Raw genomic sequence first — 25,839 nt, 5'->3', positions numbered from 1 at the left:
AAACCAAATCAGTGGCCGAAGGGTAATGGATCCCAGAAAAGACGCTTCGAAGCAACCCATAAAAAGGTTTGCATAGGAAGGAGCCACACTGGTTCCCATGAGCATACTCTTTATCTGTTTGTATGTATGTATCTCAAAGGTAAAACAGATGCTGGTAAGCATCATGCACGAGTTAATAAGAGTGAAAAGCTATGTGCATTGTACATAAAAGAGGTGGGAAGCATACGGCAAAAAATAGACAGGTCAGAAAATGAAAGATGAAGAAAACTAAAATGGAGTAAAGAAAGGAGTAGTTGCTGTGAAGAAATGCTGAGACTCAGAAATTAAAATAAATTAAGGTCAGGTGGGTGGCAAGAACCAAGAACAAGTGTTAGTGCTAGTTCCCTCCTGTGGAGTTCTGAGAAACTGGCGTCTGGGGAAAGCATCAAGACGGCATGTATGGTAAAACAGGCACCAATGTCACGATTGCCATCTTGTAGAGAATGCTCTGCAACAAGATATTGTGTGTTGCCAGTATACACCCTGTGCCTACACCCATTCATCCTAACTGATAATCCTGTGGTAGTCATGCACTTGTAAAAGGCCACATGGTGTTTACGTAACAGATGGTATACGACATGTCATTTCACAGCTGGCTCTTGTTTTGATTGTATATGTTTTGCCAGATACAGAGCTGGTATAGGCAGTGGTAGGAGGGTGCATAGGGCAAGTTTTGCAATGGGGATGGTCACAATGATAGGAGCCACAGGAGAGGGAGATGGGTGCAGAAGGAACATAAGGTCTGACAAGAATATTGTGGAGATTAGGAGGGCAACGAAAAGCTATGATAGGTGTGGTGGGCAAAATCTCAAGACAGGATGGATCTCATTTCAGGGAATGATTTTAGGAAGTCATGGCTGTGTTGAAGTAGCAGATTAATACATTCAAAGCCAAGCTAAAATTGAGTGACACTTGGTGTGCTCCGAAGTTGTTTTTTGGAAGGATCAGCAGTACCAGGATAGGATATGATGGCCTGGGGAATCTGCTTTTGAACTAGCTTGGTGGGATAATTATGTTCAGTGAAGGATGAGGTGAGAATGGTGGTGTATTGCTGTAAAGAGTCTGCAGCTGAACAAATACGTCTGCCTCAAATGCCAAGTTTGTATGGGAAGGATGGCAACTGTCAAAATTTAAGGACTGTTGTTTGTTAGTAGTTTTAATGTGGACAGTGTGTAGTAGGCCTTTGGTGAGGATGAGATCAACATCAAGGAAAGTGGCATGGGATTCGGAACAGGACTATGTAAAATTTAATTGGGAGAAGGTACTTAGAGATTCCAGGAATTTTAACAGATAGGCCTCACGATGAGTCCATATGGCAAAGATGTCATCAATGTATCTAAACCAAACTAGGTGCTGAAGGATTATGGATCCCCCTCCAAGCGTTCCATGAGAAGGTTGGCATAGGAAGGAGTCATCCTGGTTCCCATAGCCATACCCCTGATCTGTTAGTATGTCTCCCCCTGAAAGGTGAAGTAGAACTGGCAAAACATATACTATCAAAGGGGGAGCCACCTGTGAAACAACACATCATATACCAGCTGATACGTGAACACTGGCCAGCCTTTACATGAGCATGAATATCACCAAATTATTAGTTAGGATGAATGGAGACAGGCAGAAGGTGTTTACTGGCAACACACAATATACTGTTGCAAGAGTATACTCTACAATGTGACAATCATGAACTCAGTGCATTTCACCACATGTGCCATCTGGATTTTTCGCCAGACACCAGTTTTTCAGAACTCTGCAGGTGGAAACTAGCACTACAACATGTTCTTGGTTCTCGTCACTCAGCTGGCCTTAATTTATGTTAACTTCTGAGTCACAGCGTTTCATCACAACAGCTACTCCTTTTTCCACCCTGTTTTAGTTTTCTGCATCTTTCATCTTCTGCCCTGTCTATTTTTCAATGTCCCCCCTTCCACCTCTGTTGCATACAATGCATTTAGTATTTCACTCCTATTAAGTCGTGCATGATGTTTTAGCAGTGATCCTGTCTTGCATTTACCTTCTCTTCCACCTTTAAGCTCTCAAGGTTTTCGAATGTCATCCGGTGCAGTCACCAACAATCAGTCTTTCCTTCTCGTCCTGTCCATTAAGTCACCTGCAGTTCTGGGTGAATTTTCCAAAATCTACCCCTTTACCTAAACTCTCCAGTCCTTTGTTTTTTTGTCCACCATAAAATAAATAACTAAAGATGACGAACATTCACATTATCTTCTTTGTTTCACCGACATTGACAAAACTGGAAATGAAGGGGGGGGGGGGGGTGTTCCATGCCAAACAGCTGGTAGACTCTGCTGACAAAATTGTCATTATCTCAATTGATTCTTCAACGATATTCTCCCAAAAGCCACTAGCTCGGCACAGAATTCTTGTTTTCTCAAAGTCTAACTTATGTCCCTCATTGAGGTTGTGTTCTGCTACTGCTGATTTATCTTTACGCCCCCCATGTATGCATCTAGTATATTTCTTGCAGCGTTGCAAGATGCAGCATGGTGTTTTCCTGATGTGTTGCAGCCATGTTACCAAGTGATGCTACTATATACCGAGTATTGTATCATAATACAGAGTATAGCTCACTTGTCAACAGCAAAATACAAAGATAGTGTGCTGACACCAGACAATTGGAAAATTTGAGATGTTGGTGGGAGTTCAGATGAAGACCCAGGGTGTCAATGATAAGAGAACAATTGTCAACCTGATGATATAGTTATTTAACTATATACCGCCACAACCTCAACCCTCTCCATAGGGCTGAACTTCAATCTTGCTCCAAACACAATACCAAAAGAGAACATTATTGCTGGTGTTAAACAAGCAACCCGTGGGATTCCAGTGGAAAGGTGGAGTAAATTAGGTGGGAAGCATACAAGATCATCAGTGAATCTATAATTACCACCAGAAAAAAAAAAAACCACTCTTCTACGGGATCTGGCATATAGGAAGCTGAAGAAGGTTCCAACACCGAAGATGAACAGAAAAACAATAGATTCACTTCATAACTCAGCTCTAAGGAAAGAAAACCTCCACACTTTTATGGAGTGCTTAAAATTCGTAAAGAAGATGTTCCACTGTGTTCTATAATCAACAGCGTTAATGAACCTGCATTTGGGGTGGCCAAGTATCCAGCCTCACTTCTAAAACCCATAGTAGGACACTGCAGTTTTCACTTGAAGAACTTTGTCAAAATTTATGATTGTACTGAATGAAATTTAGCTGCAGAAGGATGATTTGCTGGTGAGCTTCAAAGTAATCTCTCTTTTCACACATGTACCATTTCGAGACACCTTGGTACCCTTAGGAGGTCATGTTGAACAGGGAAGCTGCTTGAACACATACTCACCACAACCTGCTTCAAATGTGGTGGGTAGTTCTATGAAGAGCCAGCCATGCGTTCACCACTTTCCCCTGCAATTGCCAGTTTCTACACTGCCAGAAAAAGAAATCGCAACACGAAGAAGTTGTGTGACATAAACCAAACATAGTAGGTGTTTGCTTACATTGGAAAGATGATGCCTATTCAAATTTCACATCTGTCCCACAAAAGTGGCACTATGAAGACGCAAATCATATTTGCTTTAAATACATGCTATGACAGTCGTGAGCATTACTTGTCTTTGAGATTGGACATGGTGTATAGATGTTACTCAAGAATGTCTTTCAGACAACAAAGATGCCATTGTCACACTTAACTGAGTTTGAACAAGAGTATGTAATAGTGCTACGGGAAGCTGGAAGTTCCTTCTACAATATTACAGAAATACTTGGCAGGAATGTAGCCATTGAGCACAACTGTTGGCAACGGTGGTCACGGGAATGTACAGCTGCAAGAAGACTGGGCTCCAGACAGTCACATGGCACACACAAGAGGTAATACCATCGTGCTTGGCATACAGCTCTGGCGCATCGTATTGCATCTACAGCAGCTAAGCAGTTGGCAACACAGCGGGGAGGGGCGGGGGGGAGACATTAGAAATTGGTTACTTCAAGGATAGATTCAAGCCAACTTCCCTGTAGAGTGCACTCCACTGCCCCAAAACCACTGGCATTTGCGACTTCAGTGGTGTAAGCGAGAGCTCACTGGGCGGGTGGGGGGGGGGGGGGAGGTGGAGTTCTGTTGTGTTTTCTGATGAAAGCTAGTTCTGCTTCAGTGCCAGTGATGACCGTGTGTTGGTTTGGAGGCCAGCAAAAGGCCTGCAACAAACCTGTCTGTGTGCTAGACACACTACAGCTACAACTGGAGTGATGGTCTGGGGTGTGATTTTGTATGACAGCAGGAGCACTCTGCAGTTATCGCACCCTAATTGCAAATTTGTACATCAGTCTGGTGGTTCGATCTGTTGTGCTGCCATTCATTCACACACAGCATTCCAGGTGGTGTTTTCAACAGGATAACACTCATCCACATACTACTGTTGTTGCCCAACATGCTCTACACAGTGTCAACATGTTGCCTTGGCCTGCTTGATCATCAGATGCATCTCCAATCAAGCACATAAGGGATATCATTGGAAGACAACTCCAGCATCATTCACGACCAGCATTAACCGTCCCTGTATAGACCGACCACATGCAATAGGCATGGAATTTCATCCCACGAACTGACACCCAGCACCTGCGCAAATACAAAGTATGCATGTTTGCATGCTTGCATTCAACATTCTGGTCGTTACACCAGTTATTAATGTACCAGCATTCCACACTTGCAATAGCTTATCTTACAGTTACATTAACTCATGATACTGCAATGTTAATCACTTATATATGTTACCTACAGATGCGTATTCCCAAAATTTCATTACTCCAAATTAATTATGTTTTGGCATTGCAATTTTTTTTTTTTTTTTTTTTTTTTTCCGTCAGTGTATATGGATCACTTTGTGGAGACGACACTAAAAACTGCACAGCTTAAACCTTAACACTTCTTCCATTATGTGGGTGACACCTTTTTTTGAGTGGGAACAGGGCAGAGATTACATTACATCACATTACATTAATACTTGTTCCATTAATGAATGTGCCATTTTGTAATGATGCGGAATATGCCAGTTTAACATAAGTTTCCTTTACACAATAAAATCAAATTTTTTATCTTCTTATCTAAAGATTCATTTACTGAGTAGGAGTTGTCATTCAAAAATTCCTTTTAATTTGATTTTAAATGTTAGTTGGCTATCTGCCAGACTTTTTAATACTATTTGGCAAATCACCAAAGGTTTTAGTGGCAGCATAATTCATCCCTTTCTGTGAAGTCAGATTTAACCCAGAATAGTGAAGGTCATCCTTTCTTCTAGTGTTGTAGCTATGCACTTTGCTATTATTTTTGAGTTGGGATGAGTTATTAATAGCAAATTTCGTAAGTGAATATATGTATTGCGAAGGTACTGTGAATGTCCTGACTTCATTAAATAAATGTCTGCGAGGTAATCTTGAGTGGGCTCCAGCTATTATTCTGATTACACACTTTTGTGCAATGAATACTTTTTCTCCTAATGATGAATTACCCCAACCGATGATGCCCTATGAAAGCAGTGAATGAAAATAGTCACAATAAGTTAATTTACTGTTATGTTTATCACCACAATTTGTAATAACCCTAACAGTATAAGTTGCTGAACCTAACTATTTCAGCAGATCATCAATGTGTTTCTTCCAATTCAATCTCTCATCAATGCACACACCCAGAAATTTTGAATATTCTGCCTTAGCAACAGACTTCTATTCAAAGTCTATATGTATGAGGGCTATCCACAAAGTACATTACGTTTTCGAATTAAAAATAAATAAAGTATTGGAATTTTTTTATTACATACAGATGAAAGCCACACTTAAATACTACTTTGCTACATAGTTGCCATTTAAATTAAGGCACTTATGTAGCGATGGACGAGCTTGGAAATTCCTTCGTCGTAAAATTCGGCCGCCTGTGCCTTCAACCACGTGGTTACCTCTTCTTGAAGCTGTGCGTCGTCATAAAACGCTGCATAGCCAACCACTTCTTCACTGCTGAGAATAAGTGGAAGTCACTCGGTGCCAGGTCGGGACTGTACGGCAGATGAGGAAACAACTCCTACTTAAAAGATTCGAGAACTTCACGAGTGGCATTTGCCGTGTGGGCCCGGGCGTTGTCGAGAATCAGCAAGATCTTTGAGCCCAACTTTCCCCTGCGCTTGTTTTGTATTGCTCTTCTGAGGTTGTGCAGAGTTTGGCAGTACCTTTGAGAGTTTACTGTAGTGCCTCTTTCCAGGAAATCCACAAAAATCACACCTTTTCTGTCCCAAAAGAGGTAACCACGTGGTTGAAGGCGCAGGTGGCCGAATTTTACGACGAAGGAATTTCCAAGCTCGTCCATCGCTATGATAAGTGCCTTAATTTAAATGGCAACTATGTAGAAAATTAGTATTTAAGTGTGGCTTTCATCTGTATATAATAAAAAAAAATTCCAATACTTTATTTTTAATTCCAAAACGTAATGTACTTTGTGGATAGCCCTCGTATTAATGGTGTTGTGCCATTTACTGTACAGAATTGTATGTACCACAAGGGAGCCAAGACAGAATCCTTTGGGACACCATTCTTGATACCTCCCCAATTAGAGGACTCTGCTGATTTTTGCAGACTACCTTTACTGTTAATTTTGGCTTCTGCATTCTTCCATTTAAGTATAAACTAAACCATTTATGCACTGTCCCATTCTTACCGCAATACTTTAGCTTATCTAGACGAATTTCATGATTCAAACAGTCAAAAGCCTTCAAGAGAGCACAAAATATCCCAATGGGTGAAGTTCGTTTATTCACAGCATTTAGTATTTGATCAGTGAAAGAATGTATAGCACTTTCTGTTGAAAAACCTTTCTGAAATTTTGTTAGTACTTCATTTCTACTAAACCAGGGGTACTTCATCTGGTATTAGTGACTTCCACAAAGTACGTGTTCTCATGATGGAAGTCCATAGGTGCAGTAAGACTGAGGCACAGAAGGCAATACTAATACCAGACGTGAGAAAGTATTTACGGAGAAGCATATGGATCAGGCAGGTATATAGGTAAGAGCAGAGTTTATCCAATGGTGAAAAACACCCCTCACCACATCTGACCCTCACTTGCCCAATGAAGGGCGAAGACAGTTCCACAGCAGAGAATTTCTTCAAGTCAATACACTGAGAACAATAAAATCAAGAAGGATTTTTAAATTTAATGGATTTCAGTTGGACTGTCAATAATAAACACAAGAGGACAGAAATAGGTAAGGCAGCAGGTGGTTGTCCCTGTGCTTCAGCATGTAAACAGAGTTCGGCTACCCCCAAACATCACACTCTTGCTCCAGCAAAGTCAAGGTGTTGAAGAGTCCCCACTATTCACATGAGAGTGCAACCATTAAAACAGATAACAAGGTGCAGCAGAAAAGTTGACAAACCGCATCTAAATGCAAATAAAACAGAATAAGAGGGGAATGAAAGAGGGAGTTGGTCAAGGAGGTTGGGTCAGAGGCCCCCTGACTCTGAATGCAGTGGGAGATGCCACAACCCCAATCATCCTGCCCCTGCTCCAAAGGTTGCTTAAAACCTTGTATCTGAAAATAAAAGCCACTTTCATGGAGAACTAATTACACCATCCAGGAATCGTCTGCCAGTATTTGAGACACAAGAATTCAGAAGGCCATGCCTATTGTGGAGGGCCAGAAGAAGGGGCGAAACACCAGGCTATGAGACTGCTATCTGAAAGGCTCCACAACTATATGTGAGTAGCTCATTACGTAAAACAGAGCTATGGGTTAGCATGGTGTGACCCATGCAGAGCTGACATAGGATGATGGATTCCTCCCAGGAGGAATGGAAGGAAGAATACCATGCAGTAGTAGTCTCCTCAATAGTACCGAATTTGTTAGAGTGGGCAGAGCCAGGCAGTAATTATTTGATCATGAGTGAGCAGAGGTCTTATTTGCAACCACAAATCTGCGACTTGGATGAGCAAATTGAATTGGGGGGGGGGGGGGGGTGTTTGAGTAAACACTCTTCTAGCCAAATGGTCAGCCAGTTCATTCCCTGGGATACCAAAATGACCTGAGACAGAGAGAAAGACAGCTGAGCAGTCAGAATGACTAAGTTCAGTGAGAAAGTCATGAACTGTGGAGACCACAGAATGACAAGAGTAACATTTGTCACTGGCCTAAAGACTGTTCACTGAGTCACTATGCAGTCAAGAAAGGCTCATTTAACAAAGTTAAGGGCTCTGTTAACAGCTATCAGCACCAACATAAAAACACTACATGTTCCTGACAACAAAGTGTTTACCTGAACAGGAGGGTGTTGAAAGGCATATCCCGTCTTTCCACAGTTTTAGAGGAGTCAGTGCACAAGATGGTAGCACCCTGAAACTCCTGAAGAACTGGATGTGACAGACACCGAACGGCCATGGGGCGACAGAGACTTTACGACACTGAAATAAATTGGTCCTAAATTGGGGCTTGGGCACCAACCAAGAAGGCATGCACAAGAAAACACGGGGTACACTTCTAGGGATGATAGGCAGATATTCTGGTAGAAGGCTGTGAGATGCCTTCCAAATGGTAATCTCACTTGAGGGGTGGTATCCTCGCTTCAGCGAGGAGACTGCCTATGGGACTATTCTGGAAGGATCGAGTGGCCTGTTGAAATCCAACATGGTGGATCAGGTCTAACAATTTCAAAGCCAAAGGTGCTGCTGAGCCATAAATGTGGCAACCATAGTCCAGCTGGGATGAGACCAGGGTCCAGTAAATACGGAGAAGAGCAGCACAATCTGCACCGGACAAAGTGTGGGCAAGGAAGCAGAGAGTGTTAAGCTAGTCTTCAGCTGACACATTTAATGCAACCAAGTCAGCTTTCTATCAAAAAGAGACAGCAATGAGACTCTCCAACAACATCCAAGTTACAAGAGCATACTGCAAGCCAACACAGACTGATTTATATCTCAACACCCAAAGTTTTCACCACCCAGTCCAGAAGAGAACAGCTTTAAAAACACTGGTATCCAGAGCAAAACCTGTTTTTGGCAAGGACCACTTGGATTCTGAAATTAATCATCTGAAGTACGTGTTCCAAAAGAACAGCTACAGTTCAGATGATATGAAGTCAGCATTCTCCAAGAAAAGGAAATGTGAAACTGTTAAACATTCACATGATGAGCCACTGGTTGCACACCTTCTACTCTGCGGTGCTCCATCTAGCAAAACAGCCAGAGTCCTGGGAAGACAAGGTATCATATCTATTTTCTGACCTCCTAAGAAGATAAAGAAGATGCTACACACTGCTAAGGACAGTCTTGGCCTCAGGATCCCTGGGATTTACAGCATCCTTGTGACTGTGGTAGCAATTACATTGGTCAGTCAGTCTGCACAGTTTCCAACCACTGCGCAGAACATCAATGATATATTAAAAATCGAGAACTGGAGAAATCTGCACTTGCTGAGTACAGCCTCACAAACATAAAGTAGTGTTTAACAAAACAAAAGCTTTGATACCAGGCTCCTAAATATTGGGATTCTCTAATTAAAGAGGCTATAGAAATAAGAATTTGTGTGAAATCTTCAACCGTGACAGCAGATATGATCTTAGCTGTGCATGGAGGTGAGCTCTCTGTAGGAAGAGCCAGAGATATTCGTTACAATGTTTACACTACAGCGGGCATGGCAGCACCATGAAAGCAGAAGCTGACACCATCTGCGACTGCATGATGTAATTACCGACCAATCAGAAGCTGTCTGGGCTATATAAAGCCACCACAGCAGAAGTTTTTAAGAAGACTATGGAGTTCGAGGATTTACCCTGAACTGATGCGGCATGAAATCCGAGAATGTTTTATACAACTTTCAAGCTCTAGTTACCCAAGTAGAGTTCTGGGTCAGGATGGACTGTGGCACGATGACAGAAACATATGACCCATGGTTTTTGCAGGAGATAATTAGAAATCTTGGGAAAGGGTCCATCGGATGGCACCTTGGAGCTGGTGTTCAGCTGAGGCTAGTGACTGGCAGCTGTACCAAGTGCAAAAGTTATCGACACACAATTCAGGTGGGACCAGCGGCTCGACAGAGGTCGCTAAGTCTCTGGTGACAATGGAGAAGAGAGTGACACTCAGGACAGAGCCTATTTTCTTGGTATTAACTCGCATTTAGCACAAACATTGGGATGAATAAAAATAGGTAGGGAGGCTTGAAAGCCCCCAGTTATGGAGGGTAAGTAAAAGGTGTTTGGTTTATGTAAGGAGGGGGAGAGACGAGAGACTGCAAAAAGTTGTTGGCATTTATAAAACGCCTGTCAGATTTCTGTTCTTAACTGGAACAGAAAATGGCCCGTCTCTCCCAGAAACCTTGATTGGAGGGAGGGGAGGGGGGGCCTCAAGACTTGAGAACCCAGCATAAACTGTGGGTAACCATCTTTCAAACAGTTTGCAGGACACATTGGTGAGGCTCATCAGCCAGTAGCTGTTGGATGTAGCCTTTGAGTAACATTCATGTGTTGGATAATCTGATTATGAATTGTATCAAGGCCTGGGGCTGTATCATGAGACGAGGCAGAAACATACATGGGGATGTCTCCAATTTGTCGTTTCTGCAGTAGAAAAGTAGCCAGATAAGCAGATGATGCCAATGTTGTCGCAAACTGGATCGCAAGGTGTTCAGCAGGAACTCACACATTTGTACAAAGAGCATCCTGAAGGACAAGACCTGGAACAGTCATTGATCATTGACAGCCCTGACAACTAGGAAGCTTGGCCCACATCTGGGTTGAAGAGGTATATGTTCCCAGGGAGGAAACATGCACTCCTGCCATTCTTTCTTACTGTGTTTAGTTACACAGCAAGTCTTAGCACAAAGTCACTTAAAAGTGATAAGTTCGGTATGTAAAGGATGTCATTTGAATGTTGCAGGGCTCTTCAATGATACTGAGCAGCTTTTGCAGGGTCTTAGGTCCACCTTACCACTGGCCGCAGTGGAGGGGACCTATAGAAAGGAAAATAGCAGCTCTGGAAGGGCAATAGCATCTGACATGTCTTGCACATTCTTGTTAACGCAATCTGAGAAAGAGGGAGCAATGGTAACATCAGAGAGAGGCATACAACTGTCAGTTGGCTCTTTGAAGCACCCAGTGTGGTAGTTGGTCCAGTTTGCAATATCAAGAAAGTGACAGGATCAACCGGAAAGTAGTGGGCAATGCAGTGAAACCACCAGACCAGCAGATGAGATCATTAAGATTGATAGCTGAAAATGTGCTGTGGGTGGCACTAAAATGTATAGGTGTACCATCACTGAGGAGAGAAAGATCATGGGGGTAAGAAGATAGTCAAGTAGAGGGTTCCTACAAGATGAAGTAGTACTGCCCCACAAGGGGTGGGGTACAGTGAAATCCTCAAGCAGAGGAAAAGGGAGGGAAAGCTGATGGATTACAGCAGTCAAATCAAGTTAGTGGCCTGTCTGGAGGTATGTAAATGTTGCAAATGGTGGTTGCCGAGGTCATCTGAACTCACATTGCTATTGCTTCCAATGTGGTATGAAGGGGAGTCCATTCACTGACCACATATGAGCAAACAAATATACAGACCCATTCAGATGCCCTCTCAGGTTCAGCACAGTTCCAACAGATTGCAAAATAGCCATTGATTGTTGGGGGCTGGTTGTCCTGAAGCGAGTTTCTTGCAGAACAACATATATTGCCGAAGAGGAGGAAATATGGTGGTGTAGTTCCGCCAGGTGGCAGTAACATAGTTCTGCCAGGTGACAGTAGTACCCACTATATTTCCATTGAATGATCACATTATGGATGTCCATGTTAGGCATGAAGGGGCCAGGAGGGCTGGTCAGCCACAGGATCAATACCTGTTAGTAACGGCAGTAGAACATCAATGAGCACTGGTTCCAAGTATGACAGCATGGAGGGTATCTGGCACCTCCAGAGTCACCGGAGTGGCTTTGTCTTCATTATCCTCCTCCTCCCCCACCCACAGCCTTTGGTGGTCAGAATTCTTGCGAGGGACTATCTGTGATGAGCTTCAGGACATATGGAGAGCGGGCAGCTCACTGACCCATAGGCTGTGGTGGTTGTGGTTCCTTCAACCATTTGCTGGCATTGGACCTCTGATCTGTCAGTTTCATGGGAGAGGGGTCGCAAGAGAGAGCCCCGTCACTGGTAGTACGCTGGAGGAGGATGCTGCTCCTCCAGCCAGGTGTGGGAAGTTGTTGCTGAAAGTGGTGCTGCAGGAACCGAAAGTGGCGGTGGGAGAACTGGCTTACATAAATAAAAAAAAAAAAAAAAAAAAAAAACTGAGGCAGAGGGAGTGACGGCTGTGACTTTCACATAATTGGACATCATACCAATAGGATGCAGGAGTTCACATTTTTTACATGCCTCACTCAGTATATGATAGGTGGTCAACAGATTTATATTCTTTTATTTTATTTTTCTTCAGGACTGGATAAACTGGTGAATGTAGAGGATGATGCTGCATGCAACTGACATGCAAAGATAGTTGTTCACAAGCATCAAAAGCATCTCATTGGCGGTGGGACATAAGGTTTCACATTACACCTGCATACCAAGACTAATTATTTCCAAGAGGATGCTCCCTTCAAATGCTAAGTTAAAGGTGCCTGGATCTATTTTCTTTTCTTTCTTGGAACCTTTCTGGACACGTTGCACAAAACATTTGCCTCACCACTCAAGATCAGCAGGCAGCTCCTTGTCAGTTTGGAGCATAAGGTCTTTGTGGAAGATGATTTCTTACATCATACTCAGATTCTTGAGTGGAGCAATGATCACTGATATGTCACCACACGTTCACATGCCTGAAGAGCTGCAAACTGTGCAGCTGAAGAAACTTTAATTAATACTGATCCACTGCGCGTTTTTCTTGATGATTTAATTTCTCCAAAATTACCTTCAATATGCTCTGCAAAAAATAATGGCTTTGCCATTGTAAAAGTATCCCCATCAGTTTGGATAACACTAAGTATTGAATAAATTGTTCAGCTCCTAGATGTCTTGTCTCTCTTCCCATGAGGTAGCCAGGGTAGGGAAAGAGGTAGGATTGTAACTAAACAAAATGAACTTTCAATTTCTGTTTGATGTGACAACCATATAAGAATGACCATTGTCTTGGTGTAATTTAGTATGTTTCATGTGCAAAATGTCCATCCTGAGGCCACTTACTCTGATCAAGGGTTCTCCCCATGAGTACCACTCAGATACAGCAAAGGCCATCTGGCATGATGGCCATTGCTGAGAGTCCTGATGCCCCAGGTAGAGGGCCTCTATTACTTGATATGCATGGGGAGCTAGCAGCTCGGGCATCATCAGTGTGATTTCTGTGTCGTCAGGGTACTCAATGGAAAGGGCACATTACAACCTCATCCTCTCAAATGACTACCGTGTAGATTTTGAAGTATAAATAAGAACCTATGCAGATATTGTGCGCAGACAAACTTTAACACTGCATGTAGTAGACACTATTTAAAGTGTTCTTCCCTGGTTGGACACAACTGACAAATTTGAAAAATGTAGGTCAGACCCAGGATGACATCAAAAATTACTTCAACCAATGAATGACAGAATATTCCAAGAAAGGAAATATCTGGGTCGACATGAAAACCTGTCACCATGAGAAAGAGAGCAAGAGAAGGATAGGTAGTCAAGAGATGACAGACTACATCACAGGAAAGGTTGGAGGTGCTGCAATAACTTGCCATGAACACACATGCAAAAGAGCAGTGAGCTCCCTGAGAGGACAACACCTTGTAGATGTGTTTCAACAAAATGGGTACAGTAAAGCACAGATTAGATGTGTATTGAAGAAAACGAATGATAGAATCATCTGCAAGGAAGAGGCAGAGGAACTTGCCTTCGTCACCAGTATTGTGCCTCCCTCAACCAAAATTGTGAGAATTCTCAGAAAAACAACATCCAGCCCATCTTCCATCCACCACGAATAACAAAAATATGCTTGGTTCGCTAAAGAACAAAATAAAACTGCAAATATCCATTATATATATCACCCCTTGCGAGTGTGACCACCAGTGCATCGGGGAAATATAGTGCTGCTTGGAACACTTTCATTGGGCAGACCTGTGTGGCAGAACACAACGAAGTTAGAATTTGAGAAAACGAAAATGGTGTGCCAAGCTAGAGGCTTTTGAGGGAGCATCCTCAAAGAATCAACTGAAATAAGGTTCCATTACAATCTTATCATCAGGGAGGAGGGCTACCACCTAAGTTTGGCAAGGAAACCCGCTCTAGCAGATGTATGCAAAAACGCACCCATCAATTGATGTCTCATGAGTCTGGGCAAGACTGAATGCACTGACGGTCAAACAGCGATCCCAATGATCCACAACCCCTACCACAGGTTGTCAAACCCCACACCAGGGGAGGAAAGAGTGGGAAGATATGGCCACAGCTCTATATGGGATGCCTGTGCCATCTCGACACTATGCCAAGAAGAGGATCTGACAGTCAACAAAACATCACAGAGTTTCAACACAGCCAAGCAGACCAAAGCCCAAGAAAATTTCATCAACAGTATATGCTGGGGAAGTCTACATGTATGTCTATTGATTTCTGTCTTCAAGGAAGCCCCAAATCCAGTCACAAATCTGAATCTGATTGTCAGTTAGCTGCTGTTGCTCTCAATTAAGAACAATGTATAAAGCTGTTTGTCAAGTAGCCTTCAATCCAATCTTGTATCTGTTAAGCTATTCTGCATGCATGTTTTTTGTTTAGTAGGTGATGATGTGAAACTATGCTGAAGATACTCTTGAAGTCAAGAAACACAGCATCAATCTGAGATTACAACTTTTCATTTTAGATACCTCTCTTCTAGCACTTTTTTTTTTCTTTGGCCAATCTCACCATTATCATTTCTTCCTCATTATACTTCTGCCAGACTGGAGAAGTTTCCTTTGCTTCAGTCTCATATGAATCTCTTTCCAAAATCCCTCCCAATCCTTAGCATCCTTGCCAATGCCACAAAAATCTCTAAATCTGGATGCCAAACCCTTTCTCAAAGATCTTTAACTTTTCCAATTACACTAGTATCTAATCCTCAGCACTATGCTCTTAAATTCTTACACATTCCAACCAGAGCTCTCAACTGCTTCTCCCATTTTCACCATCGTTTTACAGTGTAGCAATTTCCTGCATCACACATCGCAACCCTTCCCCAGCCCCAATCAACCAGAATAGCCTTATCATCATCAGGGATATAGATGTAAAGAGATATGAGAAAGCTACTGTAACTGCTTATCTCTGCCTGATAGTACCATTTTTGAACCTCGACTTCTTCTCTCCCCCTCCCGACAATACTTACCTGACTTCACTCTTCCTGCCTGACAGATAGATAATTATGTAAATGACAAATGCTCCCAACAGACAGCACAAGTATAGATCATCTAATGAGAGTCATGAGGGCTTCTCACCAAGAATGAATGGTCTGTTTGATTCTACTTATTCCCTAACAAAAAAAAGAATTTTTCATGACTGGGGTCCAGTCACATTATTATTATTATTATTATTTTTAAAATAATAAAGACCTCATGATTTCTTTGTTTGTAAAACTATGTATTCATAGAATCCACTACCTCAACTTTGACCTTTTGCATGCCTGCACCAGGAACAAACCTTCCAGATGCATCTGTCAGACAACACAGTACACTCATTTTCAAAAAAAAAAAAAAAAAAAAAAAAAAAAAAAAACAGAACACCCTGAATGAATAGAGAGAGGATGTTTATACTTACAGGACATGTATATTAATCTGTTCTGCAGAAATGATTAGCTCTTGAACCATGTTGGCTCGTGGATTCAAGGTCAAAATCAATATTGCGGCGCAACACCACCTACCGATAAATGTGCCAGCGACTATAATTGTCACATTATACTGTAGGCAATGGAGCAGGGTGACTTGAACATATGTGCAGGGTGCCTCGCAGATGTATGTGTGAATTGTACTGTTTAATCAGTGAGTTGAAAGAGGGTGCATTATTGGCATGAAAGAATGTGATGCAAGTGTCCTGAATACTTTGACATAAATTTCCAGTGGCTAATTTGGTTCGTGCTGGTACAGTGATTTATTATTTCTTTATTATATCTAGAATATTTCGTGGTTTTCAACCAGAGAAAGTTAACCACAGAGCATCTAGCTCTCTCCTTTGAGAGAAAGATTGTCTCCCAAGGAGCCTTACGAACTGATGTCATTACTGAGGTGAAACAAGCAACAAGATATGAACTAAATGAAATATATCTGATGTGCTATAGTTAAATTGCACTATTAATTAGTTGCTACTTTACATAATCACTATCAGTGCCACTGCACTTCTCATTCCCTCCCTCTAATGCCTTACAAGTTTTTTTCCTGGTCTCTAAATAATTTTCTTGATGTCTCTTGAACCTCAATGTGATCTGTGAAATTATCTCCATCCAAGTGTTCTTTCAACTTTTTAAATAAGTGAAAGCATCTCTAGGAGGATGTGTATCATATGCTGTACGCTCCAAAATTTTCCCTCAGAGCCAAGTGCAGATTGTGGATTGATATAATCACACAGTAAACAAATTTCTAGCAAATGCCTTTCTTGTCATTTGTTTTCAGCAGTTCAGGGCATTGCCTCGAAGTGTGACAGAAAACACTGGCATTGATACTGTTTCATCAAGGCAAATGTTTTCATATGGAGTAAAACAAAATTGCCATTATTCTTTGGTGGTCAGCTGATAAATTTCCCTCAGGTGTGTATGGTAACATCTCCCTGTTTTCCTTTGCTCTTCTCTCTCTCTACTTTTATTCTGAAGTATATGTTGGGTTAAGTTTCATTGCCTATCATAACACTATACAGACAACCATCTTCTGTGACAATACAAACCATGCATCTTTTAGACAATGAATTGACTTGGCCATTAAACGGGGAAGAGGACTTTTCTCCATTGAACAGTTGCTAACAGTTGCTAATCTAATCAAGTGCAGTCGAAAGCAAAATGAGTCAGATAAGAGAATCTCGCAGCATGAACATCTGAAAAACGTGATAAACCTCACCACAGCTGATCACTGGAAGAACTGTCATACTGATAGCTGTGGATGATGGTCCTTGGACATTCTTCGTTAGTGGAGTAATTTCTCTGATTTATTCCAATAACAATTGCAACTCTAGTTGTGTCAAATTACACAGTTTGCTTCCCTACGCCAAAATGTAACGAGTAACCCACCAAATCTCCTCCATGCTTGGGACTGGGACTTGCAACTATTCCCTGTAAGTGCTTCATATATTTTATTTATTTTTCATCCAAGGATCATCGCACAATGATATATGATTTGCCAAGGTAATAAGTGCAAATCAATAGGACAAAATATACAACACACATCATACATAAGATACTTGACGAGGATAGGGCAGGTATCCTATGGGGGTTAGGGCAGGTTGTCAACTGTAGTCTTGTCTAAGGAACCATCCCAGCATTTGCCTTAGTGATCCAGGTAAACCGTGGGGAATCCAAATCAGGATGGCCAGACAGTGCAACTTCATCCTGCCAAAAATGAGGTCAGTGCCTTCAGAGCTGCACTGCCCTTGAGTTGTAGACATTCCAGCTCACTGTACAAGTGACTCACCTCTACTAGTGATTCAATGAGTAATAAGCTCTTCAAACCGGCTTCTGTTATCAGGAAGATGATCAAACTTTATTATTTAGAAGAGGTAATATTAATATAAAGGTGTTTAGAAATAAAAGATGGTCTTTCACTGCAACATGCACTTCACTTCAACAGAAGATTACAATATCTGTCAACAATATATGAGATAATATTCCCAGTAAAATATATTAACAAAGAATTTACAATTGCATGCTGCACACACAGAAACAATATGCATGCACTGGCAAGTAAAGCAGAAACTGAAAAAGCAAAATTAGTGGCTTCTTCCCAGCTGTTCAACACAATCCCTAAATGAGTAATTAAAGCCATTCAAGGAATCATACTGTAAAAACTTTTGATTAGGGCAACACAAGACTGTCAGTAAAAATGATGGTAGCTATTGCACAAATAAGCCAGGTGTAATAAAAGCTTCTCTTCAAAACCGTCTTCCTTCCTGCATTCCATGAATTTGAATTTTAAAGATGAAAACAAACATACAATGTTCAATATTTTTCTTAAAGTTTATTTATGCAGACGTTTAGCCTAGAGATATATAAATGAAACTACCTTTTTTCTGTACAGTAACAAAATACACTTGGCTGCAAAATCTTGAATGACAATATGTAGCCCACTATTTTCCTGTTCAACTGGTCATTCCTCTTAACTACAGATGCAGACTTTTATGCATGACAAATTGGAAGCAGTGAGATTTCTTTTTTTTTTTTTTTGTGTGTGTGGGGCGAGGGAGGGAGGGAGGGCGAGAAGGGGGGCGGGGGGACATTGCTATTTGTTGTAAAGTTATAGCAGTTTCAAGTTTCGTCACACATTATGATATTTGCACTACACCACGGTTACTTAAACAAACTTTGAACAAATTACCTACAAAACTGCCACGCTAGAAATAACTGCTGTTAAGTTCGGCAAACACCGACATAAAGATACCAGACGAAGCATAGCATGGCGTCTATTACTAAAAATAATACAATGTTAACCTAATGAGATCAGTTGTCTGAACAATCAAAGTCCGTTACCAACAAATGCGGCCATTTGCGAAGCTGTTCTTCCAACTGTATTGGTTGCATGACTCTTGGCCCCCGCCATGAGCAATAAGCGACATAACTCTGCGTTCCCTGACAACGCCGCAAAGTGTAACGCAGTGTAGCCATGCTCATGTTTTCCAGAATTTACGTCGGCCCCCTGAAAATTTGTTAATAAAGAAAACATGACAAAAATCTAAAATTTTTAAATTTTGATTGATAGCACCTAAACGATTAGTTTGATTGCGAAAACAGAAACAAAAATTCTGCCACCTGCTCTGCTCTAAATATTCGATTAAGACTGACAGCTGATTCAAAATCGCGTCTGCACTGTGTTGACACTTACCTGATCCAATAACATTTGCACCATTTCCTTGTTTCCTTTGTATGCAGCATGTTGAAGTGGCGTCATACCATTTTCATCAAATACGTCAGGTTTCATTTTGTATTGTAATAGAAGGCTTTTTAAGCCGTCTGCGTCATTATTTGCAATTTTTTCAAATACTTCTTTCTCCGCCTCACTCGTACCGCCGCACTCAGATGCCATTGCTATCAAAGTAGTTCAATCACAGAACTTCCTCACCTGCTCTGGCTGGAAACATTACTTTCATCATTTTCTTGACGATTGCTACGTTTACGTAGGACACAATTTCCAGCAGACGAGTACCGAATTTTGGAAACCGTTTTTCGCTGTAGTGTTTACATGTTTAGCTTGTTTACATGTTCAGCTGGTTTTCCATTGTCAGCCGCCACTCGAGGCTACAAAGACAGAAGTTTAAGAGATCAAGTATTGCCTGCGATTATGCGGTAGTTTGCACTTACCCCCCCCCCCCCCCGCCCCTTTATATATATATATATATATATATATATATATATATATATATATATCGCCACGAGGCCACCTCACCGTTCACGACGCTGACACTCTTCTCCGCGTTGGAGACAAGCTCTTCCTCGCCGGAGACATGAACGCAAGGCGCCGTATCTGGAATTCGCGGACACGGCGGAACATCAGTGGGAGGCGTCTTTATCACGCTGCCGAGAGGGCACGAGCTTTCCTCTATGGACCTGACGAGCCAACGCACTATCCTCCAAATGGCAACGCTCCAGATGTCCCGGACATTTGTCTTGTCAAAGGCGTAAACTGGTTTGTCACACCAGAAGTACTCCATACCATGAACTCCGACCACCTGCCAGTGCTCTTCCAACTCCACTTCGATCCACTTCCTCATGCAGTCAAGCTTGACACCAGGAAGACCAACTGGCCACGTTTCCAGCAGCTTGTTATGGATCACCTCCCAGAAGAGCCACCATCGTTAGACACAGACGTCAATGCTGCTCTCGACACTCTGAACACGGCTCTTACCACAGCTGTCGTTAACTCCACGCTGCCTCCAAGGACCTCCACTGTGGCAGCCCCAGCTCTCCCTGTGGACATCCAGGATCTCATCTGGGAATGAAATCGCCTAAACAGCGTTTGGCATGAAACACCGCAGCATCAGGTGAAGCGTCAAATCAACCACCTACGCCGCACCATCAAGGCTGCACTTGCTGCCCATCGTATATGCCAATGGGAGCAGAAGCTTGCCTCAGTTGATCCTGGGGCTGATACGTGGGAGACTGTCTGTTCCCTCACTCGGCATCGCCCACAACTGCCGCCACTCACTACCACGGATGGACCTGCTTTCACGCCTGCAGCTAAAGCAGAGGCCCTGGCAACGACTTTCGAGGCAAACTTCCGGCCACTTGTGGAACCAGTGAAACTGGCGAACGTCCAAACTGTCGAGACCAGACTTGCTGCCTTCTTCGATGGAGGCCATGGTGATGTCACCATTGTATCGACGTCTGGACGGGAGGTCACTGAACACATTAGATGGTTGCCCCAGGAGAAGGCCCCAGGACATTACAATGTTGATGGGAGAGTCCTCCACATGCTGCCCAGGCTAGCCATCTTGTATGTAGTAGCTCTCTTCAACGCCATCTTTGAGCAAATGAGGTTTCCTGAAGCTTGGAAGAAGACTGTCGTTGTGGCGGTCCCGAAGCCGGGCAGAAACAGGAGCTTACCAGCGAATTATCGCCCCATCAGCCTCCTCCCGACGTTGAGCAACGTGTTTGAGAGAATCCTACTCTCCAGATTCGGCCGGCTGCTTCATCAGGACAACATCATTCCACGGGAGCAGTTCGGATTTCGTCAGCATCACTCTACTACTCAGCAGTTACTCCGCGTCGTCGAGGAGGCAACACTGACCTTCAACAACCGGGAGTTTTGCGGCCTTGTCCTGCTTGATGTGTCAATGGCTTTTGACACCGTATGGCACCAAGGCCTTCACTACAAGCTGTTCCACCTTGCATCCCATCGTGCTTCGTACGCCTCCTTGCCAGCTACCTCGAGGTGCTTACTTTTGTCATCCGGGTTGGTACTACGACTTCTTCTGTTCGCCAAGTCCTTGCCAGAGTACCACAAGGGAGTGTTCTTGGCCCAATCCTGTACAACGTCTACACCTCTGACCTGCCAGTTTCCCCGAGAGTAGGTTGCGCCATCTATGCAGATGACACGGCACTCTTCTCGCGACATCGGAACATTGAAGCTGTCCTCCTACGTTTACAAACAGCACTGCAAGACCTCGAGCATTGGGCTGCCGACTGGAGGATCGGCTTCAAGGCCACCAAAACGCAGGGGATGATACTTACCCGCCGTCACCCACCTGATGCGCAACCACTGGTTCTTTGTAACCAGTCCATGACCTGGACAATTACTGCCACCTACCTTGGAGTCCTCCTCGATCGCCAGCTTACCTGGAAGGCTCACATCGTCACTGTCCGCCAGAAGACGTCTCAGAGGGCCGGGGCATTATAGCCCATGCTCAATGGAACCTCCTTGCTCCCAGTCAACAATGGTCTGCACCTATACCGCACCTGCATCTGTCCAGTCATGGACTACGCGTGTGAGGTCTGGGGCAACGCTGCTCCCTCGCACATACAGAAGCTCCAACAACTACAAAACAAGATTTTGCGACGCGTCTACCATGTACCAAACGACTTTCCTCACCGTCTCCTTCACGAAGCTGCAGAAGAGCCCCTAGTAAAGGAGCGATTTCAAGAAGCTGTGCGCCGGTTTTACAACACCACCCGCACTTCCGACAACCCACTCGTCCAAAAGCTAGGACGACCAAATGACAATCACAACCACTATAGGCGGCCCGTTGCCTTGATCGAATAGACAGGTCAACATAGAAGCTTCACCACCACCTACTTCTCTCCAAGACTAACACCATCAAACAAGATGTCCACCACCACTTACAATCCACAGCAGTGGTAGGAAATGCCCTTCTGGGTAAACCCTACATTCCAGATAGACTTGGGCTACTCAACACCCAGTCCAGAAGATATGAGGCCGCGCGCTCCCACACAGGCATGATGAGCAGCACGAAAGGTCTACCGCCATTTATGCATAGTGGTTAGTGTTCACTAAGTGAGGTCTTCACTGGATGTAGATACTGCGATGTTTTCGTACGTCTGTTTATGATTAATCTTTAATACACGCTCATCTGGATATAGATTTGGTCGAAAACTGAATGAAGGTTAGTGGTTTGGAGGGTAGAGCGGAAAAAATTCCAAGGCAAGAGCCAAAGGAAAAAAACCTCTGTGATAGTCGTGCCGAGTACCAGTAGCAGTAGCGGACTGCTTGCTACCTGCGACAGATCATGCAAAGGTTAGGTAAGTTAGTTGTGAGTATCATGCAGGCAGATACCCTTGACGTTGTGAGGCGTTGTCACTCGGCAGTTGCAGCTGAGCACTGGAGTTGTCATCTCACCCAGCATCAGCATACGTGTAACAGTTCAGTTGATCATCTGTTAGTGTCCGATAGGCCATTACCGGATTGTTTGTCATTACTACTTGTTTATGCATTAGTGCGCGAGTTTATTGGCATCCATGCTGTTGCCTGTTGGTCGACTGTGATAGCAGCTGGCATGTCCAGTCAGTATTGCTGATGTGCAGGGGCTCACTGATGTTGTCGCTTGTAAGTGTTAGATCGTCATAGGTGGTTAGCACTAGCTAGCAGTGTCTTTGGTCACTTATGCTTCCATCTATGATTGTGATCGTAGTTCCTCAGAGTAAGGATGAGAGGATTGTTCGAGTGTCTCGAGTTCCTGTACAGTCATGCGGTGAGTTTTTTAAATTTTTTCTTGAGGGTTTCAAGGCGGTAGTCATTGTGAAGATCTGTGGTGCGAGTGTAGTGTGGAGCTTTACTAATGACATGGTAGCACTTTCTTTTGTAGGATCTGCCGGTGTGTAGGAGTGGCATATCCCCAGACAAGAGCTGAATACGTCATCTGAGGTCTGATGGGTGTCATGTATATGGATGTTGATACTCTTCTATTTAGTGTACTTTCCCTGTTCAGCATTGGGTAAATTTGTTTGAACCTCACATCCACTCTGTTGGCTATGTATTCTGTGTGTGTGTGTGTGTGTGTGTGTGTGTGTGTCCCGCCCACCCCAGTCCAGGAAGACACCAGGGAATCTAACTTTCTCTTGGAAACGTACTGGGCGTGCATGTAGTATTACCAGTCTACAATGCTGATGTTTGCGCTATAGTTTCAGTCTGTGTGTGAACAGAACTGCTTCACATTTGTCAAAGTTTACTCAACCGTTCTGAGTGTTGTCTGTAATTGCGAATTTATGTTCGACAGTTTTCAGTCTTGTTGCAAGGATGGCTGTGCCATCCACATAGATGGCTAACAGCATGTTTTGTGTTGCTGGGGGATCATTATACTAGAGGCAGACAAGATGGGCCCCTGTATGTTTCCCAGGGATACTCCAGCTTGAATCCCATGTCATTTCAATTGTATTCAGTGGTGAAACATCTGTTGCTGAGATATGAGTGTACGAGCCTGCCAGGGAAACCAGCATTGCTTAGTTTGCATATGAGACCATTGGGCCACTGATGGTCGAAAGCTTTTTTGATGTCCAGGAGACAAGCCCCTGTGCTTTTGTTCGTGTTATAGCTGTGTATTGTGTGTTCAACTATGCAGAGGAGTTGTTGTGTTGTAGAGTGGTGATTCCTAACGCCAAATTGTTCTGGCCTTAGGGTGTCATTCACGAAGTGAAGCATTTTAGTATTACATGCTCTAAGTGAGCACAGCAGACTGATGGGTAGGTAATTTTGTGGGAGGGTGTGGTCTTTCCCTGGCTTCCTAAACATCAGGACCTTAGCCACCTTCTAAAAGTCAGGGACGTGTTGGTGTTATAAGATGTCATTCATTATGTGTGTGTAAGGTATCCTAAAGCTCTATCCATTAACTCCTGGAGAACACGGTTTTGAGTGCCATCAGGACCAGGGGTTTCCTAGCATTGGAGTGCTTGATAGCCCATGTGATTTGGTTTGTGCTAGTATGTGTGATCTCATTGCATGTGGGCCTGGCTACAAGTCGTGTAATCTCCTGGTCCGTTTCAAGTGTAAATACTGCATCTGATGGAACCAGAATCAGCCTGAAAAACACTGCAAGTGTTGGGGCCATAAGCTCTGCCTTCTCCTTCGCCAAGTATGCAGTGCTGTCTGGGTCTTGTAAAGTAGGTATGTAGTATTTCTCCCTGGTAATATGTCTGGCTAGATTCCACTTGTGAGGATGTATGGCCGGCCGGAGTGGCCGTGCGGTTCTAGGCGCTACAGTCTGGAGCCGAGCGACCGCTCCGGTCGCAGGTTCGAATCCTGCCTCGGGCATGGATGTGTGTGATGTCCTTAGGTTAGTTAGGTTTACTTAGTTCTAAGTTCTAGGTGACTGATGACCACAGAAGTTAAGTCGCATAGTGCTCAGAGCCCTTTGAACCATTTGAACCAGGATGTGTGACATCTAGCCCTGTGAGTTTTTTCCCCCACTGTTCGTTTCTAAATGTTTGTATTTTCTCCCGTATTAGTTCCTGGAGTCTGTTAACATGCAGCTTATTGAACGTACACCTGGTGTACTGTCAGTATCTGCTGAGGTGGTTAGTCATTGAGATAAGGCCTAGGATCTCCTGGGGCAGGGCTGTCGAGTGTTGTTAAGGTGTTGGTGTGAAATGGCGTCCGACATTGCGTCTTGGACAACAGTAATGAGAACCTCCACTGCCTCATCCATTTGTTGTGTGCTGTTAACTTCGTGAGTGTCTAGACTACGACTATCAAGCGTTTCCTTGAACAGAGTTCAGTTCTCGTGCTTGTAATTCATTATTCTGCTTGGTTCAGTGTCCTGCAGTAATTTTTTTTCTGTATAAAGTGTTACAGGCATGTGGTCTGAGTCAAGATCGTTTTCAATCATCAGACCTGAGTCGGGCATGTGCGGGCATGTATGTAGGGACATCTGGCCCTAGTATAATATAGTTTTGGCCTAGTGCATGTTTGCATACTTTCTCGCATTTGAAGGTACGTATTCGCGAATTCCAGTCGGGGTGTTTTGCATTTAAATCTTCATTGGCGATTACCCACAGTGATATGCTAAGAACTGCGCCGATATTGCGTGTTACTATGTTCTTAGGTGAGTAGTAAAGCGATACCAGTGTGGTGTTAGCACCACTGAACTTGACCATGATGGTCATGGCCTTTTTCAGTGGTCAAGCGGTTCTAGGCGTTTCAGTCTGGAACCACGCAGCTGCTATGGTCGCAGGTTCGAATCCTAGCCATTTGTCATGGCCTCTAGTTTGTGAACTGTAGAGATCTCGATGTTCATGTGTTCTATGTCTATATGTATGATGATGGCTTTCCCAACCCCATTCCTGCCATCCACTCGGTGGTTCAATAGACACAGTAACTTGGGTGTTCAGTTGTTTGTGAGGCACAAGCAGCATCTCGTTCACAAGAACAATTTGGATGCTCTTTCGCTCCATCAATGTGACCAGTTTGGTTCTTTTTAATAAGATCTTGTTGGCATTTCAAAACAGGATCTGTGACGTAGTGTGAAAATTTGCATTACAAGGCTGGTGTGGTGTGTTATCCATGAATTGTCATAAATGGTGGAGTGAGGACAGTTTGCATGTCAATCCAGTTAACTGAGCCTGACATGAACTGTGCGAAGAGTGTGTGGCACACCCCATATTTTTCATAATTATTTCAGTGGCTGTGAGTCCGGGGAATAATG

The 25,839-nt window shown here is 43.4% G+C and overlaps 1 protein-coding gene across 1 annotated transcript in view; it reads right to left on the bottom strand.

Annotated features, from left to right (window-relative positions):
- LOC126090293 (ankyrin repeat and MYND domain-containing protein 2) overlaps nt 1-19,457 on the bottom strand; it is a 52,676-nt gene extending 33,219 nt beyond the window's left edge. Inside the window, exons 1-2 of the mRNA XM_049906976.1 lie at nt 19,074-19,457; nt 18,722-18,887 (exon numbers count right to left, since the gene is read on the bottom strand). Coding sequence (XP_049762933.1) covers nt 18,722-18,887; nt 19,074-19,274 — 367 coding nt within the window. The 5' untranslated portion in view covers nt 19,275-19,457. The remainder of the gene's footprint in view (nt 1-18,721; nt 18,888-19,073) is intronic.
- Nucleotides 19,458-25,839: the final 6,382 nt, after the last annotated feature.

Source organism: Schistocerca cancellata, chromosome 1 (assembly GCF_023864275.1).
Source record: "Schistocerca cancellata isolate TAMUIC-IGC-003103 chromosome 1, iqSchCanc2.1, whole genome shotgun sequence".
Lineage (NCBI taxonomy): Eukaryota > Metazoa > Arthropoda > Insecta > Orthoptera > Acrididae > Schistocerca > Schistocerca cancellata.
The sequence above is the reverse complement of the archived record's forward strand: the minus strand, read 5'-3'. Positions and strand labels throughout refer to the sequence as shown.